Here is a 14,598-nt window from a genome sequence, read left to right as displayed (position 1 = left end):
TGGATTATGCAAATTTGTAGTGTTGTAATTCCTCATCGTTCAACTTGTAAATGAAGGGGCATGAAGGACTGTGTAAAAATTTGCATAGGTAACATGTAAAAGGACACTGTGTGAAGGACTGCTATGCTACACAACACATGAAGGAGTAATGGAGAAACAGCAAGTTTCATACAGTAAGTCTGGCTTCAGGCATCAGCTTCATTTCTGGCACTGTCTGTACTACACAGCCACTTGTAAAAGTCATGTAAACTATTCTTTGAAATCTTATCAGAGTAAAAAACTCAAGGTCAAGCTCCCACCAGACCGACAGAAATGCGAACAGCAGCTCCATCGGAAAGCAGCACCCTGGAAAAGAGCCTCCTCCATTCTCACCCACACAGCTTGTCAAAAGATGAGAGGGATATTTTCCTCCACATAGGAGAGTTTGGAAATAGCAGAGGATGTTGCGTAACTCAGGAAAGCACCAAAGTCATCTTCTAGGTACTGCAGACCCCTCCTCCATTTCTTCCGAGTGCAACCCTTTACACAAGTCCATCTGCATTGTTGGCACGTTTGCTATGAACAGGACCGGATCACAGTACCCAAAAGAGAGTTTTGATTTATGGAGTTCAATTAGTTGTTTAATAATGTGGCTAGTTAACTGGCTTCTCTTAACATAGTGAAATGGCAGGCTTAAGGTTGAAAGGCCTTGCTGTTCAAGGTAATCTCTCTTACGGGAGCAAACGCCAATTCCCTCACATTTCAGATGGCATCATTCCTACAGTAGGCAGAGTATCTGCTCTTTGTCCTCACACTTACAATAGTAATCCTGAATTATTATTTTTTTTTTAAAAGGAATATAATCACAATCCTGCAAGTTAATTCTTCTGTTTAGTAAGCTGCCTGGTTATTCTGCCGTAACTGCATATCTTTCATTTCACATGATGATTTTAACATGCTTTGGCTAGCCAAAATAAGTGGAATTCTTTGCTAGTAAACCTAATTCTTCCAAGAGGCACGTGTAGTCTGGGCATCTCCTTCACACTCTTTCCCAATAACCTGTGTACACAGTATCAACTCCTGATAAAAAAGCCAATTTTGGTGATATCTCTAACTGTAGAGGACAGAAGATGGACACCAGCCCAGCCCAGGAAAAGGCTTCCATACACGCTTAGCAGTTGTGACTGGTGAAATAGGCAACTGGTGAAGTACGAAGGTGAGGCTGAGCAGAGGTTGTCCCCTCGCCCCACCAGCAGTTATAGATGGGGGATGACAGCGTGGGTCTATGACAAGAAGTGAAATAACCTCAGAAAGAAAGACAGGTAAGTCAGATACTTGTAAGGAAATACACAGGAGGAAAAGAAAAGAAAGGAAAGAAAAAAAAAAAAAAGAGACAGACATTATTTTAGTTAAGTTTCCCATGCATTCTTGCCTTTTCTCCCAAATTTTATTGGTTCATGAAACCAATTTCATTTTGCAAACAAAACAACTCATCACTCAACACTGCCACAAATGAAGTCCGGACACTTGTAACCCACTTGTCTCCAGACACACATGAAGCAGCTGGGTGGTCCTTCTTCAGCAGCTTGGCATACGTGGCTGTATGCGTGACCAATGCAGCAAAGGGGAGGAAAGATGGAGAAATGCAGACATATTCTATGAGCAAGTTTGAGGCTTCCTTAAAGCATGTGTAGAGTTGAGGAAAACTAAACAAAAAATTGCATCATTTCAAGAAAACACAGAAATTAAGCCTGACGTAAGTCTGCAAGGAAGGTACAAAGCTTCTTCCTAACAAGTAAACCAACCAGCTGAGGCTATTACCATAAACTAGCCCAGTTCTTACTAATTTGGCCTTATTTGTAGGAAATTAACATTTTAATGGTGCTTGTTATATCCTATTGCCTCATCACTGCAGATGACCAAAAAAAATTATACACAGGAGTCAACAACTACATTTTTGAAGCTGCTTGAAACAACTGGAACAAGCTATCTTAGAGCAAGTCTTTAAATAAACCAGGGCACATTGACATACCCACCTGCCATCCTCTACCAAAGGGGAGCCTGCTGTTGGCAGCATCACTGAAACGTAGATACATGCTCGTGGCATTTCTCCCAAGAGAAGCCAGCTCCTCTCTTGATAGAGCCATATTAGCAAGGTTTCTACCGTGTTTCAACACGAGAGGTACTGGGCACAAGGAGGAAACAGAAAAAACCCAAACCTTTGCTAGTGTGTTCTTTTGATCCCAAACATGGGTTAACCTATGAATCCAATGGTGTTTGCACTTAATGGAGCAGCTCTTCGGTTTATTAACCAAGCCTGTACAAGCACTCTGATCTACCATGCTTTTTGCACGCTCTATTTCAAAACAAAGTATTTTCTCATCTCAAAATGTCACAAATACACCGTGAAGCCTGTCAGGCTGCTAAAATGATACAAACCCAATGACAGTAAATAGCAACCTGGCACATCGTTGAGCCTTCAGACTTGAAATAGATTTAAATTAACACAAAGATAGCAGGATGGAGAGTTTAGTAACAAAGTGAAGAAACCAAGGGCGAAGAAATAAGATTATTTCAGTCATTGTTTCAATCAGACCAAGCAACTTAAAAGCCAGCTACAGGATGGCATTTACGTCTGCCTGTAAGACTGGGATGAGGGCCAGAAGTACACTACTTGAGCCGATGGGTTTATTTATGCCATGATGACACTTCACTTAGCAATGATAAAGGTCCAAAGGTCAAAGTACTTTAAGAAAAAGAGCCATATACACACAGTATATCTTTCTGAGCAGTTGGGGTGGGAAAGGAAGGAGCAGAGAGCGTTATTCCTTGCACGCACCCCTCCTGCCCCACAAGCCACCATAAAACCACTTCAGCTGGGCCCATTTCAAAGCTTCCTGAGATCATAAAGGAGATTTCTGTGGAGATCCCACCTTTCTTCATCCAACCACTCCTAACAAATGCTTTGTTTTTCCAAGCCAAAGCCAGAGAGAAGCCAGTGGTGCCTCATGACAAAATTGAGAGGCCATGTTACCAGCTGAAGTCCAGAGATTCCAAAAGAACTCCCTAAAAAATCTGGGGGAAAGAGTAGAAACAAAGGCAGAGAGCAACATTTTTGACACTTCTGTCAGTCTCTTAACCAGGACTTCTTCCAGCTCTAACTTATTCCCAATTACTTCATTAATATTCACTTATTTAATTCTTGGAATTTTAAAAACAGAAGTATGGATTTCACTTTCAAGAACGATCCTAAAAGTTTAATTACCTATCAGGCTCAAAGTCTGGTTTGGGGATATCAAACCTTTTGTTTACACTACATATATGTTTTAACAGATGCAGTTTCTCAAAGTCATGGAAACTTGGAATTCCAAGACTTTTTGCATTAATGACAGAAGCGTACTGAAGACTGCACGACATGATTGAACCACCAGCTAGCGCTGAACTCCCACTAACCTCTAACTGGCCTATATAACTGTAAAAAAAAAAAAAAAAAAAAAAAAAAGAAAGATTACATCTTTGGATTTCTTTGTTGTAGGCATCTGGGGCCTTCACCCAGCTGCAGGATCTCGGCAAGATGACTAAACTTGAGCAGGGACTTGGATGGCTGTAATTAGGAATCTGTTATAAGCAAGACCTAAGTCATACAATCATAGAAGATAAGATGACAAAAAACAGGGACAGGCTGGTTTTAGGGTGAAAAGAAAAGCTGTAAATACACAATAAAGGGATAGTTCATATCCTACTAATACTCCTGCCAAACCCTTCTATTTCTTGGACAATACAAAATCTTCAGAAACAAAACAGCAGTTTTAATCAAGGACTGTTCTGGGGGCTTATTGCTGCCCTCAACATCGTTGCCCCACAGCATGCCAGAGGTGCCAGGCCTCTGAGAGCTGTACTGCAAGAAGCATACTAAAACACACACCCTGCTACCACCTCCCCTTCAGAAGAGGCAGCCACACAACCCAGAAGATGTGAAAGTAAGTTTTTCTGAGCTAGAAGACTGTTTTCCAGTAAGAGGAAAGGTTTCTGGGTGCCCAGGAAAAACGACAAACAGTAAGATGGAAAAGTTGGGTCCAATTTGTGTATAACCAGCCTTAAAACCTTTGACTAAGAGCTCACACATGTACTGAAAAAAGTTTTTGGATTTGGTATATAAGTTAACAAGGCTACAGAAGAGGTCAGACCACTTCATACTGGTGTTCTGCACAAGGGTACGTACAAGAGCACATGGGGGACAGAAGCAGCTGTCTCCCTTCAGGAATGACAGGAGTACTGAACCTCATGCAATTAAATACCTTTAAATAAAGGTGTTTTCTTTACTGGATTGGCTACCAGGCAAGCTTTCCTTGCCACCTGGCCAGGCAGAGCACTTTGTTCTTCTCCACGGCCCAGTGACAATACTCACATTACTAGTTATGACTGCATTTGGCAAAAAACTTTTGCTTTAAGAGTTGAATCTACTGGTTAATCTTGGTTTTTTTTTTTTAAAGAAAAAAGTTATTTCAAATTATTATCATTTTGTAAAAAAGAAAATCTGCATGTTTGTAGCTAATCTACTTCAAGAGTTGGCGTCTGGCATTTCCTCCACCATTCGGAAACACCAGTGATGCATCTGCTTCCTAAACACGGTTTCTCATCTCCCATTTCAGATAACAGCAATCTGTGGTCAGACAGTCATCTTCAAGGTCCAACCCCTTCTTAGCGTTTCCAGTAAGTATATCTCTCTTTGACTACTCTTCTTGTGACTTTTAAAAGAATGCAGTATTAACTTCATAGCAATTAAATCATTGAATTAAAAAAGCTCTAGAAAATGCCAGTCTATGTAACACTTGGTTCAGCTGGAGCTTTTGAAAAGGGAGAAGAAAGTAAAAAAGCAAATCACCGCCTTTAAAGAAAACAGACACTCTTTTTTGTGTCAATCCATGTACTGTTTCCAAAACCAATCTAACATAATCGTTCAACAGTTAAATACGCACATGAATTTTTTTGTGCAATGAGTAAGGTCTGCTGTACTTTCATATTAGCTCTCAGATTTTATGATGAACTTTTAGCCGGCTGAGAAGAAAGCCACCTTCAGGGTAAAATAAACAGATGTAGTTTGCTTCAGACAATAAGGAATGCAAACTGCATGGAAAGATTTTCCATTATTTAACAAAGACAATAAATTGTCACCAACAGTAGACTAATGAGTCACAGACAACAGCTTAATACTTAAAGCTTATCTCTAAAGAAAAAAATATTTATGCAATTTCAAAGTATTAACAACAAAACAGAAAATTAGTTTTGAATAGATCCCACAGACTCCAAGCAGGATAGCTGTATGCATCCAAGTGAAATCCAAAGCAGACACTGCACACAGCCAGGCTTGCATTCCTCCAGGAAAACCAGACTGAAAATGCCGGTCATTGTTTCTCATTCAAAAAAGCATACGCTGTCCCTGCTCTGCTTTAACAGAGGACTGCCGAGGGCCAGAGGGGTTCACCAGGCACATTCAAACTGCTAAGCAAAGTGAGCTCCACACTCCTCCTGTAAAACATTCCAAGAAATTGTGTTTGTGCCTCACTTGTTCTCAACGTGCGTTGTAGAGGGAGAAGTGATCCAGCGTTAGAGGAAATAGCTGTTGGCAGAGCCCTCAAACTGGGGAAAGGTTGCTACTAGAAGAAACAGGAAAGAAGCAGAAGTAGCTTTAGAAGCAGTGTATTTGCTGTAAAAATGTTTCCTAATACAGTTTTCTGAGGAAGTCAGAACTATCTCAATTTGGCTAGCTATTCCTATAAGTGAAAGTAAAAATAAGGGCTGTTCAATGAGTGTACATACATCAGTCCCATCACCAACTCTGCTGGGGAGGGAAGGCAAAATCCTTCCAAATAGGCCCAGACCCTTTTATAAGCATCATAAGCTTTATATTCAGAATGTTTATCTGAAACAAAACAGGGTTACCTCCAGATAATCTGGAAGAGACCACAGTCCTCATTTCTGCAGTGTTTTGCAAACTCCTGACATTAGCTTTAATTACTGCAAGTTTCCAGGAAGCTCTTACAGCTGAAGAAAGTCTTGGGAGCACAGCACCCTGTAGCAGCTGGCAGTTCTCTTAAAGGATCAGTGTGTCCATGGTTTGTTGGGAAGGTCATTCCTCATTGCACAATCCTAGGTCATCCTGTAGAGGTGCTGAGACTGTGCAGTGCTTTACACAAAACCAAGTCACTCTACATTTTCGCACAAAAGGCGATCTCAGACACTTGGCGATATCTTTTGGGTTGCTGCGTAGATTAGCCTTGAAGAAGAGTGTGAAGAACTTGGATAAAAGCACGGCAGAAGTGCAAACAATTATAGAGTTAATCAAACTGGAATAATGCCTAGAAGTGGTTTAATGCTTTGAAAAGTCAGACTACATGAAGAGCAGAGTTATAGAGACTCCACTTATTCCTTCTCATTCCAATGACGTGATCCTTACAAGCTGATGCAAGACTTAGTAGTCTACGGAGCTGGTTTTTACTATTATCTGATAATCACAGTCCAAAGTCACCCTAACATTAGTCACACGAGGATGCTTTGGACATTTTGCTGCTCTCAGGTCCCACGCTTCACAGCTACCTTTGCCCCACACAAACAGGATGGCAGCAGCTGGGAATCAAACCTCTTGGCTACACGCAGCAAGAAGCGGCAGCCAGGATCTTCAAGGATGGTACATGCAGTCAACTCCCTTGGCATTACTCCCTGTCCCAAAAGGAAAAAGGTGAGGAAGAGGGAACATGAAAAAAGCCCCAAACCCAAAACTAAGTTCAGAGTTAGGATCCCAGACTACAGATAATCTTGCAGCTTGGTTTTGAATAGGGCAGCTAAAGTTGTGTTCGTTGAGGGCTGTGTAAGTGCAAAGAACACCACACCAAAGGTGCACAGCATTTCATCGAGTGCTGAACAGCTATTTTTTTCCCATTGCAATGTGGTATCTTGTTGCAATAGTTGTGCATCTTACAAACTACTCAGAGCCCAGGCTCCTGGTCCCTTCATCCCCAGAACAAGGTTATGGATATTTTCAGACTGGTCTCTTCTCGCTACTCAGACCTCTAAGACTTGAATTAGGCATGCCACCCTTTCCAGCCAACTCAGAAAGCATAAACTCATCCAGTTTCTGGCAGCACATTATCCCTGGAACAAACTCTAATACGGGTAGAGGTCACACTACTACAGGAGTCTCTGGGAAAACAACTTGTGCCCAAAGCACACAATTATATGGCTCCCTAGGCTCAGATCTGGAGTAAATTACAGAGGTTAGACACCCACATCAGTCTTAACACAGGAGGGACCCTGAACCCGCACAGCTACAGACATCAGCTGGCTCTACAAAAAGCAAGATGGAAAAAAGATATCTTTGTCAGGCTCATAATGCAGTATCATGGACTATACATGGCCTCCAAACTACATTTTAACAGAACCTTCTCTAGAGGCTTCGCATTTCCCCCACCTTATGCCTGTGACACTGCTTAAATACTGCTGACAGTTATAAATCCACACACCTGTCTGTAGCCCTGCTACGTTTCCCCAGGAATTACAACGTGTTGTTAACCTTGAAAAGTGCATCAAGTTATTTTAAAATGCAGTTACTGTGCACACCTGGGAATGCAGAGATGAGATCCAGAGAGACGGAACGAAAAACACACAAACCCTTTCCTGACTGTAGAGGGAACTTGGAGCCTTAGGTAGTAAAATGAACAGTGAGAGGCTGGAGGACTTTTTACTGAAGGTATCTCTAGAGCTAAAGCTCTTCCAATAAATTCTCTTTTGCATACACATTTCTAACTTGAAGAAGCCACTTTTCAAAATTTAAGCTAACAATAAACTTTAGGTTATGAAATAAACCTGCTCTGAGCATCTAAAGATGCTTGTGTATCCTTCATTGAAAAACCTGGTACTTATTTTCAGTCTCTGAGAACTGGTTGGTTTCCAAAACAGTGAATTTGAAGTGTTCTGTATATAAGTAACCTGACACCTGAAATGAGTATTGAAGGAACAAGTGGCTTTTACAACATGGTAAAAAATGCCAAGCATTAGTAATGCCAGATACTAATGCAAACTGCTGACAGTCCTATCAAGAGCTCTGATAAGACAGTTCTAGCAGTTGGAAACTAATTGCACTCAGTCACTAATTGCATACATCAGGCCAGCATGGAGTGCATGGCTTTGGTCTCTTTAATTAAGATAAGTATAGACCTCTCATGTTGTGCAGTTACTTTCAGGGGAGTACTTTGGAAATTTTAAAATGCATCTATTAACCATTGTATTTGGACATAGAGAAGGCAAGCAACTGCTAACTACTTTTTTCACATAATTTTGCCGTGTTCTTGAAGAACCTTAAAAAAACCACCTTAACCAGCTCCACACCTAGATATACAGGAGGGGAAGCTCAATGGCCAAGAAACAAGAGTCTCCCCTCCCACAGTTTGATGAGAATCCCAAGGATAAAGTGCTATTTCATGCTTTATTCCTTTTTATTGTTCTCCTCTCTCCCTCCTGTCCATCAACAGTGTTACTGGCATTACACTAACAGTTTTATTCTGCACCTGAAGTGTTGACCTAAAAATGAAAACCCTGTTTACAAATTCTATATTTAACATCGACTACAGAGTTACCCATATAAGCGTACAAAACAGATGTGGCAGAATAAGGAAGCATCCGAACTTCACTTGGTTTAGTTTATAAGACAGATGCTCACCTTCAGGCACATCACAAGGGAAATGCAGTAATATAGAAAGCACCCATGGAGCAGGCAGGTCAGCCCCGATGGAGTACAACACAGCATGGGATAGCTGCTGGAGAACCAAACCAGCCCACAGCGAGGATGTGCCCTCACAAACATAAGCAAGCATTCACTCAAAACTGAAATGAGCTGTTTCAGACAGCGATCTGTATGACCGCGCATACTCATGTGACTCAACATCTAATGATTACACTTATTAGGCATGTGTAGCCAGCAAACCTAGTCATAAATCCCTTAATCACAAGTCAAAAGACTTTGTCAAAGCCTGCATTGATGAGATCAGGAAAATGCTGAAGTGCTTGGGTTTTTTTAACAAGGAACATCAGCTCCTGTGGAAGAGCGGAAGTACTCAGAGAAGCTGCATCACTGACTTACAGCACCAAAGTGATCTCTTGGACCTGCATCCTAAAAAAGCACACACAAAATTTACTCTAGAAGTTTCTTATTTTTACAGCATCCTGGGAAATGTGAGGCCATGACTGGAGTGCTGAGTCCAGTTCTGGGCTCCCCAGTACAAGAAAGACATGGACGCACTGGAGAGAGTCCAGCAAAGGGCCACAAAGGACTGGAACATCTCTCCTGTGAGGAAAGGCTGAGAGAGCTGGGACTGTTCAGCCTGGAGAAGAGAAGGCTCAAGGGGATCTCACCAATGTACACAAATACCTGATGGGAGGGTGCAAAGATGACGGAGCCAGGCTCTTCTCAGTGGTGCCCAGTGACAGGACCAGAGGCCATGGGCACAAACTGAAACCCAGGAGGTTGCCTCTGAATATCAGGAAATGCTTTTTTACTGTGAGGGTGACCAAGCACTGGCACAGGTTGCCCAGGGAGGTTGTGGAGTCTCCATCCTTGGAGATATTCAAAAGCCATCTGGCCATGAGCCTGGGCAACCTGCTCAAGGTGGCCCTGCTTGAGCAGGGGGTTGGACCAGATGATCTCCAGAGGTCCCTTCCAACCTCAATCACTCTGTGATTCTGTGAAATAAAAAGACTAGTTCTCTTCCCACTGATGAGACACCTAGAACAAGTTTTACAGTAAGTTTGATGCACTCTTGTTAACAGGTGTCTAGAACGGGTGATGTGTTCTTCACAGACCGCCACAAAGAACTGGCTGCATTAACTCGGGATTTGCAAGAAGCTGCAACTAAATGGAATTTCAGTTTCCATTAAGAAGCAGACGTAGCTTTTAAACTAAAAGAGACAAATTTAAGTATTCTCAAAGCATGTTTAGAAAATACTGCCAGCAGGTTTTTTTCCTCATTAACACAGGCAAGTATTAAGCACTTATGATGACCCAAGATGCAAATAGGAAGGATTTTTCAACTGAACACATTGGGAATCTTTACTTTTCACTACTCTCAGAAGCAAAAAAAATAGCATCTTCAATCACTTGAGCACCTCTGAAGATCTTCTGGTCTTGTAAGTATTGGAATTTAATTTACTGCTAACAGAGCATGCACCAGGAGAAAGGACTGGGTGCTAAAGAGAGGAGGGGAAAAACACCAAGAGTGCTCCTAACCACAAACAGAGCATTTTTTGTTTGCATCCGATAACTGCTCTTTCAGTTTAGTCAAGGCAAGAAGATTTACTGTGCAAAAGAAACTGTACCATAAAGGTGAAGAAAATAACATCCAGAACTTACTCTCTGTGAAGACTGCAGAGTCTGTTAATATTTATGAAGTCTGAAGTGGCTTCAAAGACTCCTTACTTCATTTTCTTATGTCATAGAAAAAAGCAGCACTAACACATTAAATTTTAAGGTGAATTTACCACTAAACTATAACTGTTTTAATAAATTCTGACCTCCTAGGAAAAGGCCTAACTTCTTTGTTCTGTGTGTGTCCCATATAAATGACAATGACCGCAAGATGAAAAGAGAAAACTTGTATTTGTTCAGAAACTTGAAAGGTTAAAACACATAAACCCTGGAAGTACCCAACGTTATGACCCAAAAGCTACCTTTGACGGTTGTGTTTCTGCGCACAGATTATTTCATGGATTAACCTGCCACTGTGCACAGCCAGGACAGTGGGCTGAGAGAGAATCTCTTCTGGAAGACCCTGATTAAGCACTTACTGTCAAAAGCTTTCCCTCTGATCAAGCTGTCATAAAAAAAACACATTAGAGGAAGTCATCTCTCCTCCTAGCATGGATGCTGCCATGCAGATATTATTTAGCTGAGAAAAAAAAAATCTATGTAGGAAAGAAAAAGAACAGTGTTACAGGATCAAGCCAGAAAATTGTGTACTTTATTTGGGCCTGACACGGTCAGGTTTGGACAATTTGGGATGGCAGATTTTTCTGCACATAATACTGGAGTATTTTGGTAATAACTAGGACTTTAGGGACTTCAAAGTTAGAGAACATCACTGCTAAGCCTGGTAAGTACTGAGGGTAAGGAGAGGGAGGAAGAGACCAGGACAAACCATTGAATAGGTACATAGCTTAAACCCAAAAAATTCAGCAAGGGACATGTTGCATTTGACTCAAGCATTCCTCAATAGCATTTCTTTTCCAGACCTAGAAGAAACAAAACATCAGGAAGTGTGATCTATTACTCCTTAAACAAAAATATATTCACCATAAAACTTAACAGGACCATATGTTACACAAAACACCGTCTCATATCTTCAAGAATCCCTATGGATTTGGTGGTGACTGAGTCAAAAAACAAAGCGTGACTTTTCAGCAGACAAAAATGAGGTAAAATGGGGTGTTTGTTAATTTTTCAACAGATCTGTCATCACTTTGGGGGTTAAACAGTTAACACTCCTCCTTAGCTTTGAAGTCTCTGTATTAAGGAGTGAGTACTCAAGTATCAGAACAATGCTGAAGACACAACACATATGCAGTATCGCATGTATGTGCATATTATGCAGCCACAGACAATATTCCACACCCCAGAAGTACATCTGGCCTTTAACAGCAGCACTAATCACTTCTCAGATACTGCAGAAGTTCCTTTACCAAAATAAAATATTAAAGTTGGGTTTCTCCCCAGGTCTCAAACAATATTGAATCTCCTTGGCATCCGACATTGCCCCAGTCATTCACTCTTGTAATGAACCTCAGTTCCTACAAGCTTTGAATATCACATGCCAGGAGGAGGAGAAGGGGTAGGGCCAGGGAACAGCTTTTGCATTGGCAACCTGCAGTAAATCACTGGGAATTAGTGAGACAGCAGGGCTGTGCGTCAGCCCCCTGATTTCGCCTCCTCAATTGGGATCTCCCCTCTGCCAGTCCCTCCGAAACCAGGTCCCACTGAAGACTGGAGCCAGGACAGGCTTTTCCCAGCTGCTGCCCTTAATTCCTCCCTCCCCGACAGGCGCTGACGTCAGGTCACCAGGCCACAGCAATGCTGCCAAGGCAGGCCAGGAGGGAGGTCAAAGCCTGGGTGATGCCTTCACCCAGAGCAGAAGCCATACCGTGCCAAGCAGCGGCACACGTACATTCAAGCAGCAGCAGCTTCCCCCGTGCCGCTCGACAGTCACACCCTGACCCAGGACGTGCTGAGCAGACCGGGTCTCACTAGTGCCACAGTTAAAAGAGAAAAAAACCCAAACCCATCAGTCTGACACTTTAGTTCAGGTTAGTCCCACCTGCCACCAGCCACAACCATCTCTGAGAACTTACCTGCAGAGCTGGAAACACGACATGGCTCATCTTCAATTCAGTCTGACATCTCAGCCCAAAACCACCTTTATTATGGCAGAGGGATGAGCCAAACATACTTGTGGACACCGTATGAAAAACGGTGAAACATAACTCAGGCTTTCAGGGATTTTTACACAATTTGGTGTCATAACACCATCAATTAATTTTATATTTTATCAGTTTCACAGCTAGTAGCTTAAATGTCAGCTTCAGGAGAGCACAAAACAGGACTAAAAAAAGTCTCCCCTTCTTGAATAACTAGATATGGCATTTGATAACTAGAGATGGCATTTAAAAAAAAAAGGTTTAAGACAGCTCACACCTCTAATTCTGAGGAATGAAACTACTTATCACGTGATAAAAACAAAGGCAGGATACTGTCAGATAACACAGAGCACAGGCACACGGGATCCCAACTTTATTAAATATTTCCCCTCCCCACCCACATCTCAACCACGACTGGAAACATGATACCTGAGAACTTGGCCATCATTCATTCCACATTCACACAAGCTTAACAGTACCACATCTACTCAATCCAAACCGCTGCAGTAACGAAGCACAACATGAAAACATGACAAAAAGCTGTCATTTTCCCATTTGCCCCATAGGTGTGTTTACACCCAGTGGTGACCCAGAGAAGCAGGCAGGAGGGCCATGAAATACACACACTCCTATTGAACCTTTACTGAGGGAGTCCAGGTCAACAGCTTGGGCTGTAAAACAGCCATTTACCGGCACCACAGCTCTGCCATCCTCTCAGTCTCCTTGAAAGTAGACTGAGACCCTCCAGCAGCAGTTCTCTGCTCCTGCTCCTCCAACACTCCCATGCCTCATCGCTCCACATCAGGATGCATCCAGACACTGCACGCTTTGAAGGATCGGTACGTTGCTGGCTACTATTTATTACAAACGTGTGGCCAGCCCCTAATTCAGCCAGGCTCAGCTAAAGCTCAAGAAGCAAACCTCACAAGAGAAACAAGGTTCCCAGGTCTCATTTCCAAATCAGATGCCACCCAGCTGCCACCCCAGTCAGGGGGTGGGAAGAGGTAGAGGAGAGGTGCGATGCAGCTTGCACTGCTCCCCCTCACCAAGGGAGATCCCTGCAAGCAGCTGTAGAAAATGCTACCACGATCGAAGCCAACTGCACAGTAGGGTGAAGACGAGGAGCAGGTCTGGCAGGGACAGCGTACCAGCAGCCACAACACAGTCCCCAAGACAACAACAACTCGGGAGACCAACTAGGACGAGCTGCGTTTGTACATGAAGATATGACCTTTACCAGGTTCACCGCCACCCCGTGTTTACTACAGCCTCTGGCTCCTGGCTCCGCGTTTCATCTGGATGGCGGCGGTGATACACACCTGTCCCCGCAGCCCAGGACGGATCCTCCGTGCTGGAGGGTGCAGGGAGGAGGGCAGAGCTACTCCCCCGCACCAGGAGGAAGGGAGGGGGGCAGCCAGACACCCCCAGCGCCCACGGGGACGGTCTCTCGTTTCCCGCAAACGGATGAAGAGGCTCAGCCACCAGCCGAGCTCCCCGGTGGCTCCCCCCACACCCTCCCGGTCCACCCCCCACCGCCCCCTTTCCCTCCACCCCCAGGAAAGCCAAACAAAAGGCGACGGAGGGAACAGGGGCAGCAACCCCCTCCCGGGGGTCCCCCGTCCCCGGGGGGCGGCGGGCTCTGCCCTGCCCGGCGGGAGGCACCGCGCCCCACATGCAGCCCTGCCCCAGGGTGAGGGGGCGCGTCTATCCCGCAGCCTGCGGGGCGCGGGGCCACCGGGTCCCCGCCGCCCCGGCCCGGGGAGGTCGGCGCCGAGCTGGGGGTAGAAACGCTCAGGAAAAAAAATAAAATAAAAAATTATTATTCCCCCCCCCCCCCAGAGGCGGCCCGACGCGGCACTCACCCTGCTCGTAAATCGGAGCAAACTCTCATTCACGCTCCCCGCGGTGCCCAGGCCGCCGGAACCAGGCGACGCCCCGAAAGCCGCCGGTCGCTGGGCTGCGCTGGGCCGGGCCGGGCGCCGCCGGGGCCGGGCACGCCCGCTCAGCCCCGGACAAAGCGCGGCGCCCCTGCCCGCTGCGGGCGAGGGCGGCAGCAGGTGCCCGTCCGCCACCGAGGCCGTGCCGAGCGCCCTGCGCAGCCGCCGCCGCCGCAGCGCCCCAGCCGCTCGCCCGCCCCGCCCCCGGCCGCCAGCGGCCCCG

At 44.5% G+C, this 14,598-nt stretch overlaps 1 protein-coding gene across 1 annotated transcript in view; it reads right to left on the bottom strand.

Annotated features, from left to right (window-relative positions):
* GRAMD4 (GRAM domain containing 4) overlaps window positions 1–14,570 on the bottom strand; it is an 85,449-nt gene extending 70,879 nt beyond the window's left edge. Inside the window, exon 1 of the mRNA XM_054825857.1 lies at window positions 14,301–14,570. Within this exon, the coding sequence (XP_054681832.1) occupies window positions 14,301–14,329 (29 nt within the window). The 5' untranslated portion in view covers window positions 14,330–14,570. The remainder of the gene's footprint in view (window positions 1–14,300) is intronic.
* Window positions 14,571–14,598: the final 28 nt, after the last annotated feature.

Source organism: Grus americana, chromosome 1 (assembly GCF_028858705.1).
Source record: "Grus americana isolate bGruAme1 chromosome 1, bGruAme1.mat, whole genome shotgun sequence".
NCBI classification, from domain to species: Eukaryota; Metazoa; Chordata; class Aves; order Gruiformes; family Gruidae; genus Grus; species Grus americana.
The sequence above is the reverse complement of the archived record's forward strand: the minus strand, read 5'-3'. Positions and strand labels throughout refer to the sequence as shown.